This window comes from Lonchura striata, chromosome 3 (assembly GCF_050655825.1).
Source record: "Lonchura striata isolate lonStrDom1 chromosome 3, ASM5065582v1, whole genome shotgun sequence".
Lineage (NCBI taxonomy): Eukaryota > Metazoa > Chordata > Aves > Passeriformes > Estrildidae > Lonchura > Lonchura striata.
In genome coordinates, this window is record NC_140705.1 from 56159489 (window position 1) to 56180821 (window position 21333).

Sequence of the window (21333 nt, forward strand, 5' to 3'; positions counted from 1 at the left end):
GCAGAAAAACAAATATGAACTGACCAAGAAGAAAGTTAAATCAGCACTGTTTCAGCTCCTCTTATTAACTTTATCACCAAAAGACATGGCTAGGCCTGTGCTGACTCAGAAAATGTGTGAAAAGAGGTCCCTCAGTCGAACATGTCCACAGAACTTCATTAACTCTCCTTCTGATCCCAGAACAGTAGGATCTAAGCCAATATATTCTGCAACAATTTCCTTCCTAGCTAGTGCAGGCAGAGGTATTGAGTCTGCCATGTGCACTCCAGGATGCTGGTGATTGTGAGTCTGGTGAAAAATTTCTACATAACAGAAAAATAATGGTAACACCGGGCTACTTTTCTTTTTCCTTTAATACCTGCATTTTATGTGACTACAGAGTTTTCAAACAGCTATATCATAACAGTCTGTCGCAAGCGTATTGGGTGTTTCAGTTTGCCAGACCTGTCATAATAAATTAATTACAGGATGTTGCAGAAGTGGCTGAGTTCCAGCAGCATCTTGCACAGTTTAATATAGACCTATTTCCCCATTTCGATGTATTTGTGGTTAGATAAATCCTCAGAAAATTTACAGCTGCTACAGACTAGTTTATTATATTCCCTGCCTTTGCAGGCGATATAAATGCAACAAAAATTTGAAGTCTGCTCAGAGCATAGATTTTACTGATATTGCTTTACCGGTGTGGAAACATTTTTTCCGCTAAAAGTGGCATCTGCAGTTTCTACTGATTGTTTGCATTTGAGCATTACACAGGACTTGTAAACTTGCTTGTCACAGCCAAACACTGTGAAAATTCATTTGGCTTGGCCAAAGTCCTCACAAATAATCAGGTGGATGAAGTTTTGTATGAAATGCAGAGCTGAAATCTTCATCTACGACTGAAAGAGAGAAAAGGTTTTCCCAGCCTTTAAAGTCAGTATACACTAATTGCAGCCATGGTGTTGTGGCTCAAAGCCTTGCTGATTTTGCTGGAACTTTGAGTACAGGGTTCCATCTACTCCAAGCAGCTTGCAGGACTGGGACTCTACATAAACATCCTAGTGCTGGTAAACAAACCCTTCCAAAGGGGAGGGCAGCAAGCAACCTGCACACAACAGATAAACAAAAGACAAACCTCTTGTCAAAACCACTGTGAGCAGAACACATCTACACATAAGAAAGGGATCCTATGACATTAAATGTTTGAAAGCAGCTTGATTCTTGAAGTTCCAATCTCTGCTGCAGCTGTTTTGCACCAGATGAAGAGGCTGGAGAGGACTGAATCAAGGCAGAGGTGCCTGTTGCAACAGACAACAACTATTAAGGTGCCTCCTGAAAACCTGTACCAGAAGTCAGGGAATGAAAGCTTTCTCTCCTAGCAGCTGTGCAAGTCATAGACAACATGGAACTCCATAAGCTATAGCTCAGAGTTAGAACACCAGAGAGCGAAGAGTTACTGGAGAGACACAGAATGTTGTTCATGGGTCCTGAGAGTTCATCCAGAAAGCTTCTGTAAATGGCACAAAACAAATGCTTTAAAAAGTGAAGTGGTTAAATATCTGAATTTCTAAAGTCTAAAAAACATGACTGAAGCAACCAAAGCTCTGCTATAACACACCTACATGTTATCTTCTGTTCCTTCTTCTTAAGTTCCAATTTCTAATTGCCACATTTTTGCAAGTCTCCCCCAAGCAGCAGCTTTCTTCTCAAGTTTCTTATTTCCCTCTCTCAGACCTCCTCTTGTTTCTATTCCCTACATGCAGCAGTTTTGTTCCTAAAGCATGTATGCTAAACTCCAAGCAATAAACCCCCTTGACTGAACTGACACAGTATATTTTTTCAAGTGCAGGTGTACTTAAAGTAACTTGTTTGCAATATTCAATATGGACACCGGACAGAATGCTAAGGGGGAAAAAACCCTAGACTACAAATCTTTGTATGAATCTTCCTGGCCTCCCTCCACTAATCAGAAAATATTTCTATCCCCTCCCAATTTCCACATCCATAAAATAGGTTGCACTGCATACATACTAATTTCATACGTGCTGGAAAATGATCATTAAAAATCCCCATCACTCTTCGTGTTTACCAAACAAGTGTTTTTGCTCTAGTCTGTTCCCGCCTTAAACGAAGTATTTCCTATTCACCTGAGTAATTAGAGCAGAAGGATGTAGTGAATGAAGTGCCTCATTATCAAGTTTGCATCCATGGTCCCTGCAGAACGACTACCATGCCGGCTATTTTTCATAGCTGTCTGCTTTTGCTTGTAATGGGCCATTGTTAACCCTAAATGATCCTGACATTCAATTCTCCGTCAGACAATTGCGTCCAGCCGGCAGATTTAGTTCACTAGTCAACAGAGACTTTCGGTTGTCATGTTCCTCTGTGTTCTCATTAGCCCTTGTTTGACTGTGATCCATCCCCTACTGCCTTCTGAATTAAGTGATGCTACACATACACTTATTGTGTTTTATGATGTCTGTTCCTCAAATTATTTTAAGGAAAAAAGTAAATGCAATTTGATGGTTATTGGGAAACACAGGAAAAACACAGCCGCACATTTTCTTTCTTCTGTGTTGCTCATTTACACACAGTTCTTGATATCTCTGCCCTATCATAAAAACATAATAGCAACTCTAACACACAAAACCTACAAACACCAGAACAATGAAAGATCCATGATGCTGCTATTTACAGGCAGCTATAAATATCTAATATTCACACTTTTAAAAGCAACATTTTATCTGGTTTGTTCCAGCAATGAATTTGTGTCACCCTCTAAGGAAGTTTCACAGAGACTTTTATAACTCTTTCATTTTAATTCACACATCGTGGCTCAGGGACCAATTTTGCAGGACACCGTAATGCTTCATCTAATAAAAAAGGAAAATTTTCAGTAGACAATCTGAGTCCTTCTGGAATTCTTTTCTTGCACTGAAATTTAAGTCCTCTAAGTACTTATGCAATATTCTGCAAACATACATGATATTCACTGCAAAGTGATTTTAGAAAATATGCAGATTTCATTAACACAGAAACAAGAGGAATTGCATAGTTTTTAAATTAAAAACTTCCTTTTAAACCATTAAAGCATTTACAAGTTTTATCCTTTCTTTGTAAATGTAAAATACCAACAGCAATGTCTGAAGAATAAAAACTCTAATACCAAAAAGCAGCTCTTCTAAAAATAAATGTATCAACCGTATTTTTGAACAAAAGGTAAAAACTGTCTTTGCCATTGTGCCACACTCATAATTTGCTGAAGAGATTTTAGGGTGAAGGCTCTAATTTTAATACTGAAGGATCATAAACCTTTCTAAATTTTAGATATTTTTGTTCCTTTCCTGTGAAATGAATGCAGAAAGCTAGCACCACAGTGACACTGTGTATAAAGAGAAGTCTCTAACCAACCATGAGGTAGGGAAGAAAAAAATTATAGAAGCAAAACAAAAGCTATTGCAATTACAAGAAAACATTATGAAAAGTATTTTCAACTCCTGCATTTTCATGTTTGGCTCTTATCTGATTCCTTCTGCTTAATTGTTATTTGGAACTGTGCCTTGGAAGACACTACTGCTGCCTCTCCTCTCAATTTGGAAAGTGTGGCAAAGCAGCTCTATTCAGCTTCAGAGCAGTGAACATAATTGGAGCCCTAGTTCGCAAGCATGAAAGGAGGTGCTGTGTCTTTGATTAGAACTACCATCTCTCTGTGGTGTTTATCTGAAGTGTTATTTCTGTCTTCTGTGTCGACAATGGCAAATTAACATTTTACAGTGCTTTCCAATGAGCTCCCAGATCTTGGCTACTGTTCAGCTCTCCCTGATGTGGAGCCTGATGTCACGCTCTGCCCTTGTTTTAAACGTGACCCAGGACATTTTAAGAAATGTAAGATGTCGAGATTTTTCCCCATTATAAAATCTCTAAGTGCCACAAGTCACACAGGATGATGAGCTGGAACACACTGCAGGGACATAAGAGGTGGGGAGCCTGGACAGAATCAGGCAGCCCCAGGACTGAGGCAATTTTACACCACCTCTGACTGGGGAAAGAGACATTACTAAGTTTCCAGCACACACATGCAAGCCCCATTTAGGGCAAGGCTCCACGCACACACTCTAGGCAGAGCAAAGTTAGGACGGCTGGCAAATAACAACTCCCAGTGGGGTAAAAAGAGAGGATTTGCTGCTGTGCTTTACTTGAAAAAAAAAAAAAAGTTTACAGATTTTTCTCGCTTCAAAACATGTGCAAGGAAGATATTACAATATACAGCAACCAGTCCTCTGCATCTGGGTGCATTTCACACATCAGTGCCCAGCATTGTTATTTTCACTTCTTTTTTTAATGGAATCAAGTGCCCTGTCTACTAAATAAGGGCTTTCTAATTTTATGTTATTTATTGCTTCAGAGGGGGAGGAGAAATAATTTCCTAGCAGAGTAAAAATAAACTGGACATCATCAGCCAGAAAAAATACCAACACTAACTGATAGAAAGTGTTTTGTTTAATATAAAACATAAATTATTTAACACCATAGATAACTAGTGAAGTCATTAGTAAAGGTTCACAAAATAATACTCAAGTAGAAAAATAGAGTAATGATGCTTACAAGTGAATAAGGACTGCAAGTAAAACAAACAGCAGAGTTGGATATGAAATATTTTGTTCAGACAAATGAAGTATATTTGGCAAGACTGCTGCCAAAACAGCCAGGAACTCTGACAAAACTCCAATGAATCATTACTATGTGCAGCACACCTCAGTTGAAAAATACAACTGTCTGGAATTTGCAACACTAATTTATTTTGATAAGAACAAGTAGTCCTACTGAACACAGTGTAGTTGCATAGGTAGTTACTCCACAAGTCCCTTCAGAGCTGCAAAATGCAGTCCAAACACACATTTGATGTCAGGAAAATATTTCTGAAAACTTATGTTTTCAGGTACACCTTGATGTCAGCACTCCTTTGGTATTTTAACATTCTGAATACTCTTTTATTTAACTTACAGCACACTTTAAAATGCTACTTTAACTTATGTAATGGTTGGGCATGTTTTGCTCTAGATCACACTTTTTCATTCGATTCTTTGCTTGCAATGGATTGATCTAAAGTCTACACAAACGCCTAAGTGATAGTTTAATCAGATATCAAATTAGGAAACACTGTATTTGACAGTTTCAGTTCTTTTCCAGTCCAGTGAGGAGCTGAACCTCCAAGTTCTGTTGATTTCAAGGAAGCCAGGGCAAGTCATCCAAAACAGGCTTGCACTGTTGGTAAGTCACAACTGGTACCATTTTGCATATTTAGGTATTTTAATCTATTTGCTTGTTGTTAATCCTAGAAGAGAGATCATAATTGCAGCCTTCAATGCGTGTAATGAACACCCCCCCAGTATTCAGAAATAAATTATGCCTCTGCGTCATGGCGTTCGAGCTCAAAGGCAATATTTGTCCTTCCATTTGTGCTTAAGTTTGAGCCTCTCACTGCCTTTTTCTTCTTCAATTCCACCCCACGGGATGTAGGTTCGTTTTCAACACCATTAGTTGCAACTGATGACAGAGGAGTATCGACGCTCATTAAGTTGTGCTGATTTTCTCTCTCATTCCTTTGTATCCTTTTCTTCTTTTTCTTTGTACCTCTAGAGGAAGGTGGATATAAAAAGAGTAAAAGAAACACAAAGTTAGCCCAAATTTAGAGCTTTTTCCACCTACAGCTGATGTGTTAGAGCAATTGTCTGCCCGTCCTCTTGAGCACAATACTGAAACAACTACAAAAACTACTGTTCCACAGCAGAACAAAGACAGAAAAACCATGAAGACAAAATATGAGACCACTCCACTAGTCTACTTTTTATCATAGCATTGCTTTGAAAAGAACTGCTCATGATCTTAAAAATCAGCTTGTCTTGATCAACACATAACAGATGTAATTAAAAAATACAAATTACTAGTCTCCTCCTCTCATAAAAGCAATTGCACTTGTCTTTTTTCACTTTCCTAAGCTTAGATACCAAAATACTTACAATTAAGTAGAGATTCCTGGTTTATTTATACAATAAGAGTAAGACATGCAGTCAAAGTGCCTAAGATCAATTTTTCTATTTTAATATACCTGAACAAAGACAGAATCAGAAATCACTTTAATGTCTATTTATGCTTATCAGCCTTCATGCAGTGCCAAAAGGATCAGTCAAGCTCCTGTGTTACAGTTGATGCCTCTAACTGGTCTTGCACATGATGGCAGGGATTATATAGATGTTACACCACTTCTACCATGAATTTCCACTCTTAGCAGAAGCTGTAACTTTACTTAACTATAAATACAAATACATAACAATACTTTGACTCTAACCTTTCAAAGGAAGGCACTGTGTTTGCTCAAAATTTGTATTGAGCCTAGCACAAAAGGGTCCTGGTTTATGACCCAAACTGTTTAATGCTGCTGAAACACATAAACAAATGGATGAACCAAGACTGAAGAATGTGACGTGTGTCTTTTCCACAAAAATGGTGTTACAAATGCTGCACTGTCCTAATGTAGATTTTATAGATTAAAATGTTTACACATCAGCCTTGCTAATGAACTGATGAATATCTGCCTGTAGTTGGAACTTATTTTAGAGCTAAACTGTATACTTATGAATATGTGGATTGCTGCAGCTCTGGTACTGGAACATCCAAAGGAAAAGGTTTGGGAGTCCAAGAACCTCTGTGTTAGGATTCCTACAACAATTTGAGGAGTACTGCTGCATGAAGAAATGAGGGTACAGAGTCATAATTAGTGTTGTAAGTACCAAAGTACCAAACCCAGGGTTCAGCTGGGTCTCGTGTACACCTATGCAGAGCACTACCTAGTGCAGCTCAAGAAAACCATACAATGGGAACACACCTAAGGACATCCTGGCTGTGCTGACAAGTAGCACCAACCATTACTATTCAAAGGGTAAGGTTACTATGTTACTTCCAATATAAAGCTACTCTAATTTTGAGAAGCAGTTTTCATTGTTTTATTATTTGAACATCAGATGTGGTGATGTATCAAAACTTAGATTAAAATCACTTAGCATAATTTCTCTATTTCTTCTAGTCTGCAGAAGACACATCAACTGCTTGGCTAAGATAAAAGTCCACTGGTATTTTGTACAGAATTTCTTTTCTCCTATTGCAAAAGCATATTTTTCACCCAGAAATTCTAAAAAAATAGACATTTCATAAGGACTTCTCATTCATGTTCTTTCACAGCAGGTATTGTGGCTGTAGTGAACAATACTGTTCTAATAAGCAAACCAGTAATCATTCATTTGGCTTAGCACGTTGTGCAGGCATTAAAGTTTCACTTCTCCATACTGCAAGTTTGTACTTGGGAACCACTTGATTCTTAGGAGTTATGCAGTAAATAAATTTTGTATAATATATGTCAATGTGACATGACTGCTAAGTGTATTTTCACAGAAAACAGGAAAGTAATAGCATGTTTTAGGTGGAACAACTATTTAAGTACAGATTGGACTACATCTCAAGTCATGTTGATATTGCTGTTAGATGCTGAAATAAAAACCTCTTCCAGTTAAGATGGCAACACTTGCATGTATGTAAATGTTTAAGGATATTTCAAGACACGTTGACTGCAGTGAGCGAGAAAACTAGAGTCCTGGCAGGTCATGTTTTTGGTAACAGTAAAGTGAGAGTTTTCATGAAAAATAGCCCTGTTTCTGAGCTGTTTTATTATCTGATGTGTGCTGTATAAATACCTATAAACAAAAATATTGATAGTTCTTCACACTAGTAGCATCAGCAGTGTCAGAGGATCTTTTCCCTAGCTCTCAAAATAAGGCAACAGCTTGGGGTCTTTTCTGGAAAAAAACTGGTTCATGTGGTCACTGCTTTGAAGTGCTATGACATGGAGCATGCATGATTTCAGACTGGAATCTCCATGATGCTCCTGCTCCCTACAGTTTAGGATGAGGGAGCACATTCCAGTGATTTGAGCATATAGGTGCCTTCTCTCACCTTTTTGAAATGTAACTGAAGTGATTATAGGACTCTACTCCTTAAGTGTGAGATCTTGTCAGGATAGCTCTAGTTTAAATGAAAATGAAAATTTGTATTTGCAATGACTCAAAATTCTTGAATTTTCTTAAATAATTTGTGATTCCACATTTTAATTCTGTGGTTCCACATTTTTCAGTGGATGCCCTGGAAAGGTCACTCAAAGTAATTGTTTCCTGAAGTTCTATCAATGGAGTTGAGTTATCCCAAATTTTTTATACTGACTTCTAACAGACTGTGTCAACCGTCACAGTAACTGTGCTTTTAAGGCATTTCCTTCCTTAATGTATATACTACTAGAATAGTTGTGTCCAAAATTCAACACTGAATTCTGTCAATGTGTAGTTGTAAAGCCCACTCCTCATCATGCTTGAGGGTTAAACTTTCCACTCACAGTTTATTTTCAATTCTAGATACAGCTGGAGATACAAAATTCAGATTTAAAGGCAGGTTCAAATGAGGTATGTATCTGCATCTACAGCATAATGCATATTATTTATATGAGGAGGGAACCAGTCTGGCAAATGATCAGTGAAATAACTTTGCTTAGGTGACAGATAACAATGGCAAATGTGGGAAGTATTTTTAGATATCAATTTTTTAAGCAAAAATGGTTGAAAAAGCTAAAGATATTGTGGAAGCTCCTGTTCAAAATGCTGAGATCTTATCTGCTTACAGCTTTCACACAACAGAGAGCTACGATTTTTAAGAAATGCAAGTGTCATTATTAAAGGTGCTGCTGTAATCTTTTTAGAATGTGAAATCTTTTGGAATTTACATAAATTAACTTTTAGAAGGTGCAAAAATAGCTTTTAGTCTGCAACAATAAATCTTAATACATAGCTAAGGGATGCTAGTGAGCAACCACATATCCCTGAATTTAGATTGCCATGTACATTATAGTCCTTGCTCTTCTGGGGATGTGCATTTGTATTTGAACTGTTATTTCATTCACATTTTGGGTGTGAAACACCCTCCCACTGATCACCCTAAGGGTAATTTCTTGTTTTGCTTGAAAAAAAAATCAACCCTTCCAACATTTTTCACAGTTTTCAAACAACAGTTGTAGGTATAACACTGAAAATTGATTTAAGCATTTCTTGCTTACTGTGTTGCAGGTGAGTCTCTATCTGTGTCATGTCTGGAGATAAACTTCAGGTCCCCTGACTTACTGGTGACTGCTGACATCTGTAAAAGAGACAATAAAAGCAGGAAGGTAAAAAGACAACAGAAAACGGAGCCAACACATGTGCATAGAAAACCCACCAGCTTCCTGAATAAGGAGAGAATATACCTCATTTGAAAAAGAATGTCTATCAGCCATAAAATGTTAACTCCTATGTGGTTACAAACAAGGAAACAGCGCCCTGCTAAAAAAAAAAAAAAAAAAAAAAAAAAAAAAAAAAGCTATTTGCAAATAAAAGTCAGTTTTCAGGTAAGTGTAGAAACAAGAGGTTGTGAATCTGCTTGAAGACAGCTTAAAACACATATTGTTTTAAAAGAATTGTTATTTGTGCTTCTAGAAGTACAAAAGCAGAATGCTATAAAGCCTTCTTATTGAAAAGTTTTCACAAGAAAAATCTGTCTTTTTTAAGTCTGCACATTTCATTCAAAAGCAGTTCAAATCACTCCAGGTTACTTTGTAGTTCAGGGCTAAAAAGATTCCCCGAATCTGGAAAGGTAGATTCTCTCACTTCCAAAGTAATTAGAGGGTCTCTATACCACTTGCTCCCTCTACAAACAAACCTAATTCTAAAGGGTCTCAAACTTAATGAAAGAATTCCCACAAGGAAATGTGAATGCCCTTCCTGAGTCTTCAGGGACAGGTTATTTTATCAGTTTAATATTATTTTTCTACTGACTTAGAATAAACAGGATCAAGCTCCCAATGACTTACTGAATACACACGTTTACACTGTGCACAACAACCATGTTCAAACATTAGTCATTAGAATTAGTCTGCTGTAAAAACACAGATTGCTGGATTAGTTTAGACAAAAGTCAGTCTATTAGAATACAATAATGTAGCATTGGCAGGGCTGGGAAGAAAAATCATCTACTTCACACACAAAATCCTTGTTAATACAGTAATAAACTTGAGACTAAGTCAATGGTAAAAGTAAACACAAAAGAAGGAAGTATAATGCCACTGATATGAAAAATACAAGGGAGTGTTGTAAAGGGAATGACTCCAAGTAATTAATACTTCCTTCAGCATTTATAACCTTGTGGTTCCTTGCCATAGACAATCATGAATTCATTCTGCTTACAGTCAAAACAAAGTATTTTTTCAGAAAATCCTTTGTGAATGGTGTTGAACCATTTTTACCCACATTTTTGAATATATATTACAGAATCTTCTCACAATACTAATACTATAATCAAATATGAACCATTCCAAAGAACAGTAGAGTAGAATTCCCTAGTGTTCTGCTACAGAAGACTGACCTCTTACAAAAAACAGACTAAGATTTTTAATATTTTCAGACACCTAAACATAGAAAATTATCCTTGTTTTAAACTTAGAAGCTTAAAGTATCTACTAAATTAAGCTACATAATTGAAAATTCTTATGATCTGTTGTAAAAAGAACTCATCACATAGCCTTTCATATACTAAAACACAGGTTTTTAGTATGAGTACCCAGGAAAGAGCAGCATACAATTGGAGAGATTTGAATAGCTGTTCATCTCACGTGGCAACTCATGAGAATTCTTAGATCTGGAAACAAGACTCCCAACATTCCACAGTACTGTTTCTGACAACTTTCTTATTTCATTCCTACAAACTTTCAAGCATGTAACAAAGGAGGAACTAGACACTAGATCTTTATGAATCAGATCTCGCTGCCACTATCTCCTTTTGTCTGTCCCACACACCTTTGTGTCCCTTTCAGCCTACTCCTTGACCTTCTTTTCCCATCCTAGTGATGTACAAAAAAGCAGTACTGAAGAAATGAGGGGATCAGTGGCAGATGCAAGGAGACAGTGCAGGAGCTGGTGAAACAAGGGAACGAAGCATCCGGAGGAAGAAGTGGAGCCTGGGAAAACATGCAGGAGATCTTTGGCAAAGGAGGTGTGGTAACACACACTGGGAACTCACTAAGGACATGTCAATGTAAGGAGTAAGCCAGGGAAGGCTGGAATATGGAGGAGTTGAGGAGGCTGTTGATCTCATCTTTGTCCATTTCTAAACCTCTCAACCACCTGTTATCATGGGCAGATCTTTCAGGAAGGTCCAAACAGCTCTGCACTATCCTCACTGCCTCTGTACTAAGATGCAGTAAAGCTGGCACTGGAACAGGCATGGTGTGAGCCATGACACTCTCCAGATCACATTGTTAATATCGCATTATTAGGGCAGTGTTTGTTTTAAAGAAAAACACCCTAAGGTTTCGGACACTTCTGAATATTTTTCTATTCACAAGAACAAATACTGAACACAGTACAAAAATTAGCTCATTTGTACAGTGCCACCAATGGTGTTCAATTTTGTTGCCATCTTCTAATTCTCCCCCTGTTTGAGAGATATAACCCACCAGAAGAAGAGAACATTAGTTCATGTCAACTGTAGAAGCTTGGATTTTCTAAAGGTCTTTTTTGCCTTACGATCATAGAAATGAAAATTGTAATAAAGTACATATTTTCCTTTTCTAAAGGGCTTGCTTGCTTTACAGCTCTTTCATTTCATACTTAACATTCTCTCTTGCTACCACATAAGGAGCAACCAAAGCAATATAAATAAAGGCAAAATACACAAAAGCATATCAAGTTCCTGATCCCTGCTATAGAATCCACAGCAGTAAATCAAGCACTAAACCTGTGCACTAAACCTCCACAACTTGTGGGAGCAATCAGGTATTTCAGAACACACTTCCTAAAAGAACCTGAAGCAGAGGGCATCTAAAGGAAACACTAAGGACATAGTACCATCCCAAATCTATGTTTTTGGTGGTGCTTTCCTCTAGGCTGTGCAGAGTTGTCCCTTAGACTGGTCTGCAGAGATTCTCTGGCAGATTAGGAGGTGGATGAACAGAATAGAGTGGTGCAGGAAATCTATTCAGATGATTCAAGCCATGATAGTAAATGAGTTTGCTCTATAGCCTACAGAGGAACTCTCCTATAAAAGCTGTTTCTACAGAACTTCATCTAATTAAAAACTCATTGGATCACAGATAGCAAGAATGAACATGTCTCTGTGCTTGTGCTTAGGACACTACACTCAGTACTAAGTCTGTATCTTGTTTTCTATTATGCAGTCCATGGATAAAAGATTCACAGCCACATATTTAACTACCCAGAACTATGCCAATGCCTGCTGTCAAAACTGTTCTAACAAGTCAAGTTCAGGAGAAATGTGACACCACACCTCACTCATCATTTTCTTCCCTGCTATTCTGCACCCGTCCACACATTTCCCCATTAAATCAACAACTGGCAGAATCTGCTAGCAGAATTACATGTACTTATTTTACCATGACCTTCCTATTTAAAATGCAATTAACTTACAATTGCTTTTCCCCCTCTTCAGTGTTTTTAAAGAACAAGCCTATGTAAATCAGACTGACCATATTCTGGCCCTTATATCTAAAGGTATTAGCTTAGATGAGAGAATCTAGAAGAACATAACTCTGTATACAAGACAGACATTGGCATGGATTTGTCTCTTTTGCATAAAAGGAAAATTCTGTTGGGTGAAAACTGTAGTAATGGCTTAACATCAGCAAATACTGCATCTCAGAAATCAAATCCACTATGTGAGTTTCTGAGGGATAATAAAAGAAGGAGGAGGAGGAGGAAGAGTGGAGACAAGATACTTCAGATGGAAGCAGTATGGTTTAGAACACCTGTTTTCAGTCTTAACAATTTGGCCTCTGGGAATTTATACAGGATCACAGCTTTGCATTAACATTTGCATAAAAAAGTTCAATTTTATTCAGAAAGAGGCCATGGGGAACCAAGGAGAAAAATGGAGAAGGGAGAGGTTAGCTTGCTCCTGAGATAATATGTCACATAACAAAATTTTTGGTTCTGCTTGACCAACTCAGTGGCTCAGCCTCATTCTTCCTATCTTTAAACAGACAGGTCACCTACAGTAAACACCTATGCATGAAATGTCACCTTTTCTTTTTTCCCCCAACAGGTATTAATTTGCTTATAAACCAGATACCTTCTCTTTCAATGACTCAAGTAATACAATAGACACAGGTGTAAATATTTCTTGAGACAGAACACAAATAAAGTAGCACCACACATGCTTAAGAAAGAGTAATTCAACTTGCACATGCAGCTGACACACTGGAGGGAAGGGATGCCATCCAGAGGCACTTCGAGAAGCTTGAGAGCTGGGTCTATGCAAACCTCATGAAGTTCAACAAAGCTAAGTACAAAGCCCTATACCTGGGTTGTGGCAATCCCAGACACATCTACAGCTGGGCAGAGAAGTGACTGAGTGCAGCCTTGTGGAGAAGGATTTGGGGGTGATGGCTGATGACAAGCTCAACATGACCCAGCCATGTGTGCTCACAGCCCAGAAGGCCAAACAAATCCTGGGCTGTATCCAATGGAGTGTGGCCAGCAGGTCATAGGAAGTGATTCAGCCCCTCTACCCTGCTCTTGTGAGACCCCACCTGCAGTGCCGTGCCCAGTTCTGGACACGGAACTGGTGGAGCAAGTCCAGAGGAAGGTCACAAAGTTAATTAGAGGACTGGAGCACCATCCCTGTGAAGGCAGGCTGAGAAAATTTGGGCTGTTCAACCTGGAGAAGAGAAGGTTGTGTGGAGATCTCACAACCTTTCAATATCTGAAGGGAGCCTACAGAGAAGCTGAAGAGGGACTTTTTTTTCCTGTGTCCTGACTTCAGCCAAGGCAGGGTTAAATTTGTGCAATAGCTGGGAGGGGTACAGCCAGGACCCAGATGTGATAGGACCTCACATCATTGCCAGGTTAGGGGAAAAAGGACTCTGTTGGAGAAGGATGTTCCTTCCAGTCCGAAACTTGGTGAGAAGCCATCTGGCACTCATTTATTGTAGCAGGCTCCACAAAGAGCATATTTGGATGTGAATCACTCTCTCTTTTGTACATTTTTGTTATTAACATTGCTGACGTTACTGTTAATTTTCTTATCTCATTGCTGTTTACAGTAAATTTCTCTTATCACAACTCATGATCTTCACCTTTTGTGCCTCCAATTCTCAACTTCATTCTGGTGCAGTGGAAAAGGAGGAGCAAGCGGGAGCAAGAGAGTGAGTGGTGTGTGGATTGGGAGAGCCTCGGTGGGGGCACTGAACTGAGGTGTGCTGTTCCCAGAACAGCCTGTAATGACAGGACAAGGAATAACGGGTACAAATTGAGAGAGAGGAAATTCAGGTTACATATTAGGAAGAAATTTTTTACTGTGAGGGTGGAAATAGACTGAAACAGGTTGTCCAAGAAAGTTGTAGATACACCAACCCGTGAGTAGTCAAAGCCAGGTCAGATAAAGCCTTGAGCAACTTGGTCTAGTGGAAGGTGTCCCTGCCTATGACAGAGTGGGTTGGGACTAGATGATCTTTAAGGTCCATTCCAACCCCTTCACATTCATTCACATGTCTCAAATAGTACAAACTGCATTTTAAAGGAAAAAACAGAGTACCAAGAAATAGGAAACTAAAGAACTCAAAAGCTAAATTATGTTAATATTGTGTAAAGATTAAGAAAAATGACCTATTCCTCATACATGGTGCCAATATAACATTTCCTTCAGATGAATGATTTCTTAAAGAACAAAGTAATTACTACTTCAAAAGTAGGAATTCTAAAGAAATATGTATTTTATAATGCTATTAAACAATATATGTGGAAGACTACATAGTAGCTTTGTAGATTGATTCTAGAAAAGCATGTCAATACCTTCAGATATCAATACCTTCAGAAAGAGAGATCTGTAATCATATTAGCTAGGAATGAAGCCCAGAATTATGAACTTCACTACAATACATTCTAATTCAATTGAAAACGACTTTTTTTCTGCTATCTCCCTGAACCTTTGAAAATTAACAGATTTCATGATGTGCCAAAAGTCTTCAGCACTATTTATTTCAAGTTTCATTGTATTAATTCCTTAGTATTTCCCTCATTAGCATAATCACATCTTCCTATTTCCTCCTCCTCTTCCTAAAAGATAATCAGTCTCTGAAGTGCTCCTCAGTAACCTGAAGAAAGGTAACATTACTGGAGAGAACAGAAACAGTACAAACTATAAAATAAAAGTGTTTGATGAAACTAATAGAAAAAAATTCCAGCTATTGTTTTTGAAATATGGAACAAGCTTTACATGCTTTTTAAATTTTTAGATTCAATAAATAAATTTGAAGCCCACAAAATCACCCACATGTAAACAGCCCAACCTCAGGGGAAAAGCATCAATTGCTTGGCAGGTTAGTTTAAGACACACTGGGCTAAGTATTCACAAAGTCTGACAAGGACCTCCTCTACATGAATTATTTATGTGAACAGTGATAATCCCCAACTTTGTTTAAATATACATGGAATCAAGTTTTGATGACCTTTGGGTAGATTATTCAAATTGTGCAATAATAATGTGGTTCTTGCCAGTAAGCCTTTTCTTTTTTTTCTGTTTACATCTTGACATCATTTTCTAAATATAAATATACCAGAAAGAATACTTCCTTACACTTTTAATGGAAGTTTAAAATTTACTGTTTTGTCTATTACTAATTCCTACTATTCTTATGAAACATAGCATTGCATACTTAATATTCAGAATCCAGTTATATGTATTTCATGTAGTGAGTGCGAGGCTATTGAATTATAGAACATGTTCACAAGATCTTATAGCCAGCAGAAAATTTCTGGAAAAAAAGAAAACAAAACAAAAAAAGACACACTATCGACTTTGAAATGTTTCTGATTGGCCAAAATTTTGCAAAACCCACACTATGGTTTCTAATAGAACCCTAACTGAATTCCTGTCCTTTCCACCTTCATCTTAAGGAACCTGAAAACAACATATTAACTGGAGCAGCCAGCTGTTAAGTCCATCTCTATTTCTTGAAATTCTTCCTCAGTGCAGCGAGAACTTCACTCCATGAAATTTCAATTGGCAGTTTACATGCATGTTGTAATTAAAGATGATTATGACCTAATTTTGTGGCTCAGGAGTTAAGTAACTCCTAAGGCAGGAAAACAAGGTTTGCATAAAATTATTGTTATGAATGCAAAACTGATGGTAGAAAGTATTTTGAAAGAAAGTTCTTTGAACTAAACCTTTTTTAGAAATTATTTGCAAAGCTTAATATTGGATCTTAAGTATTACACCCTCTTCTAATGTTAATAATTCCACTTTATTCACTCATAAAGTTCTGACGATTACCTAGGTATGTGTGTGTAATATCTGCAGTTGGAAAACTATTCTTAATTAGACTATATGGTATTTTCAGTAATTAAAACCATAGTTATAGTCAACATTTTAAGTGCCTTATTTAGTCTTGAACAGTACCAAAATCTCACAAGTAATTGCTAGGATGATTTTCACAGTAACTGTTTTGCAGTCTTAACAGTGCTAAACATTTGAGTAATCTTCAAGAAAACCCAGAAAGAACACTAGATATAGCAGACCTAGGTATAGCTAAGTATTAAGCAACAACCTAATTACTCAATAAATATTTTTGGATTAAAAAGATAAAAGCTTTTCTGCTAAAGCCAATGAAAAAAAAAAAAAAAAAACACCAACCAAAAAACAAACCCCAAAAAAACTCTAATAAAACACAGGGTTTTACTAAGTTTTTCTTATCTCCCATATAAAGGAAATTGGCAGTTCCCTTCATCAGGTCTTATACTGAAAAAAGTGAAAGGAATAGGAAGAAAAGTTGCTGTGTCACTGCTGCAAGACAGGAACTGCCATAACCGATGAGCCCCCTCAGTGGTCATCTTAGCAGTTTTGTCTCTGAAGTCTCTGGTATTGCCTAAAGCTAAAGCCCTGTACAACCTTCATTCATTCTGGCAAACAGCTGAATGACAAGTTGTTTCTTCAATGCAGAACTCTGCAGCTTTTGTAAATCTATTACATTTCAAGGCATCATAAGTCCTACAGAGATTTGATTCATCATCTGGATAAACTCACTATCTTCTTGATGGTTTATAGGGCGCTGATTTGACTTGAAATTAAAAAAAAATCCTCCAAATTGTGTTTCCCAGTCATTCAAATTGTTTTGAAATCTCAGTCTTTTCCGCAGACTAAAAAGTTTTATTAAAGCAATTAATTCCTAAGTGAAGTACATATACTTATATATATATATATATAAGAGTGTATATATATATATATATATAAGAGTGTATATATATATATATATATATATATATATACACACTCTTATATATAAGAGTGTCTTGTAGTAGTTGAGTTCACCAGGGTAACTAAGCATGGCATAAACAAAAATTTCCTTCTACCAATAGTAGATGTGTTCCATTCCAGATTAATGCTCCCTGCTCTTGTTTAACAGCAGAAGGAAAGAAAAGTAAAGAAAGAAGAGTGCATTGACTTCACATCAGGTACTACTTTGTATGCTCTCTCCACTGCTCATTCTTTACTAGTTTAATCTCATATGTATATCCCCTTATATAGTTTTTCCAGGATCTGTTTCACAATTTCCCTCTAGACTCTATGATTTTGTACTACCCTTGGCTGATGTGTAAGATGAAAAGCAATGTATTTGCTTGGTTTTAGACTGATATTGTACACTTGATTCATTATGTCTTTGTTGTAGACTATGTAGACTACTACAAAATTCTGATTAATTATTAAATATGCAGTTAATTTAACTCAAGGTACAAGCAGAATTCAATTTAAGAGCATTTTAATTAAATAATATTAAAACTCAGTGTTACTAAAACAAGTACTACCAGTAATTAAAAAGTAGTGTTAAAAAAATATGTCAGCCCTGGACACTTGAGAAATTCTAAGCAATCAAAACTAATCAAATGTTGCTTCTCACGAAGCTGAACGACAAATATGGGTTGCAAATATTAGTAACAGTAGCTGGTGTACATAAAAGTACTGTAATACAGTAAATTGACTAAATTCCTACCAGACTAAAACACAAAAAAACCATATGGATAACAATGACCAAGTCTAATAAAAATAAATATACCAGCACTTCTCTCTCTTTTAATCCAGGTATGGGTGAAACTGGGTGATTTCAAAAACATCCTCTGGGATATCTTCCTTGCCTCTAGCCATTAGACAATATACTAAAGAAATCTTCAGTAAAGTATTTTTCCTATATTTATTCCAGTCTGCCTTTACATAAGCATCTCTAAGTAGTACACCCTTGTATTTCCTGGACAATGGTTTGCCTAGGAATTTCTCAGCTACAAAGAGGTAAAGGATAGTTCAGATTAATTACTACTACTCAGTGTAGTGATTAATTCCATTTTTCAAGGAACAAAACACTTAGTAATTCGATTTATACAGTTGGCTTCAAAAGACAGCTGGCTTCAACAAGATTGCCAGGTGAGTAATCTGTTCTCAATAATTTATTAAATGCTACCTCTCTATAATCACCTACTAAAAACAGAAGCTGCACCAAAAAGGTCAATTGAAACAGTATTGAGTGTTTCAGCCTTGGACACTGCAATGTCTTTTCCAGCCTAAATAATTCTGATTGTATACACTATGGAGCAAAGATTAAATGCATCTTCTGAGGACTTCTCAAATGATAAGAATACTTGTTACATTCTTACAAATCAGACAAAAAATATTAGATGCAATTTTAGTAAAGCACATGGAAAAGTCAAATAATTTGAAAGAAATCTGAACAACACTTTTAAAGTAGTTGTGTTAGTACCATTTCGGTAAATGAAAATGAACAGTTGTGGAAAGTACACTTATTAAGGATAGAAACATTTTGAAATAAAAATTTCTTAAATTCTAACAGTTGTTGAACTAATTTTTAAGTACTTTTTTGTCCTAGAAGGTATCCCATGTTTTAAGACAACCTTCATCTTATTTCACAGAAGGGAAGCATAAGCATGCAAAATTTCCAATCCCCTGAAGAACTGAGAGTCAACTGTCCTGCTTTGCATATAGTGGAATCTTTAAAATCCAGGGAAAAAAAACCAAACCCAATCCATAAAAATCAAATGTCTAATTTTTTTTTTTTCCTGGACTAAAAAGTGGGTCCTGTTTATTTTTCTTCTGTATATTCTGAGTAACAAAAATCACAGAAACAGGAATGCTTACACACACATAACTCCTGAAAACTTGGAGTCAATGGGAGATTTGCCATCCATTAGTATGGTGGAAGCAAGCAGGATATTTAATTGCCACATAATGGAACAGCTGATTCCACACAAGATAAATATTAAACTTCTGCTGAAAATATACCTGCTTGCCTGGAATGAGATCTACACATAATAATTTTTTACATAAAAGATCAAAAATTAATACAGTCCATGTGGCATACAAAGGACACCTACCTATACTTACAGAATCCTTCCTTCTCAAATTATTACCTTATGTAGTGTCAGAAAACCTTCCCCTGCTTCTGTTGGTCCTTCTGGTAGGAGAGGAGCAGAATCTGGTATTAATCCTGAAGGCTGTTCTTCATATTCTTCTGAAAAGAGGAACCATAATTCGCCATGATTAGAGCTATGAAAGAATTTGTGAACCACCATGACATTACATTCCAAAACGAGGATGTGAAGAAAAGCAGGTAAAAAATGTTTAAAGGTAAATGTTGTATGAGAATTTATGAAAACTTCTCCCATAAACCTTTATTTATACTAGCAAGTTAAGATTTAAATGTGATTTATATATTGATTACTGTATAAAAGCATTCAAACATTTACCTAAGAACGAAGTCCATACTGTTAGGAAGTAGTGGATACTTAACAAATGTAACTTACATATTTTTTTGATTCACTAAGATGATCATCAACTGCAATAGCAAATTATTTACCAGAGATTTTTTTTTTTTTTTCACAATTGGACAAATGCCTCAAAAATTTAATTTAGGTTTTGTCTTTGTTTGTTTTTCTGAACATTTTTTTAAGGCCCTCACAGAAGACTCTTCTTTCAGACTTCTCTCCAGGTTATCTTACGAGGAGGAAAGGCAGGGAAAAATGCACAAGATGTACAAGGAGAGGACAATAGGGAAGGGCATAGTAAATCTAACTTTAATTGACCCCATGAAGTGAGCACAGTGTTATGTGCAAGTGTTTTTTAGGAAAGAGGCTTAAATACTAGATTTCACTTTAAAGATATAGGGAGGAACTAAAAAATGTGGGAACCATCTTGAGAAATGTTGGTTTAAAAGATTTCTAAATACCAGTATAACTGATAGTTTGATAGTTTAGGAAGGCAAATGAATTTCTTGTAGTGTTCAACCACATGCCATGTTCACAAGCTGAATATTTACACCAGCACACTGAGCATCTTTACAGCAGTGGACTACGTAGGATGCTTCCTATATTATTTGTTCAAATTCATCTAGGTTTGTCTGTATCAGTTTAATCAAAAATATTTTTATGAAAAGGACCTGGTAGCAACTTCAATGCTCAGATGTGAGATTTAACCATTATTGTTCTTTTAAAACTTCATACTGAAATCCAGATATTTGGGAACTGAACATTCTCCATTATAGCAGGGGGAAAATTAAAGGTTTGTACAAAAGCTAGATTTAATGGAAATTGCCTAACAAAAAAGCCCAAGACATTTGCGAAATGCTCTGTTGTGCCCTAAAACATTGCCAAGCTGGGGCCTGAACTAGGTGGCTCTGTTTTAAAAGAGACAAGGGATCAATCCAGCTGACAGATAATTAAGTCAGTAATAAGCTGACTTATTCCATAAGCTGAAAGTGCAATGGTTAGCTAACTTAATACAATTTTTGCACCACAATAAGTCATCATTATGCCACGTGTGTACTACATAAATTCCTATCTTCAGAACAATAAGCAGAACAGCACGGTAAAATCTTGGAGCATCAGTTAAACCCACACCGGTATACCAGGAAGACAGCAGTAAACTTACTTTCACCAGCCACATAATTAGCTGGAAAATAGCCTTGCTGTCCATTTGCTAGGCTGCCAAACCACCAGTTATCATTATCTTTGTATAACACTTGGATAATGTCACTGCGATGGATGGTTAGCTCATCTGATCGATGCGCTGTGTAGTCATAAAGAGCCACTACCTAAAAGAGAGATAAGAACACCACAGCTTTATCACAACCATGCCACAGAGAAAAAAGCGCAACATTCACTTCCTCTTGCAGAAAAGCAGCTGAAACCAAAGCTGCACTTTGGT

The 21333-nt window shown here is 36.8% G+C and overlaps 1 protein-coding gene across 9 annotated transcripts in view; it reads right to left on the reverse strand.

Moving 5' to 3' along the window:
- Positions 1 to 4464: 4464 nt before the first annotated feature.
- Positions 4465 to 21333, reverse strand: part of AHI1 (Abelson helper integration site 1) — an 83885-nt gene continuing 67016 nt past the window's right edge. For 7 of the 9 annotated variants that reach the window (XM_021540652.3, XM_021540648.3, XM_021540650.3 and 4 more), the window contains 4 exons: positions 21058 to 21220; positions 19542 to 19642; positions 9137 to 9216; positions 4465 to 5618 (listed from right to left, as the gene is read on the reverse strand). In XM_021540652.3, coding sequence (XP_021396327.2) covers positions 5387 to 5618; positions 9137 to 9216; positions 19542 to 19642; positions 21058 to 21220 — 576 coding nt within the window. In that variant the 3' untranslated portion in view covers positions 4465 to 5386. Of the gene's footprint in view, positions 5619 to 9136; positions 9217 to 9322; positions 9399 to 19505; positions 19643 to 21057; positions 21221 to 21333 lie in introns of those variants that run through there. The other 2 variants (XM_031504370.3, XM_085575239.1) reach the window with 2 other exon arrangements.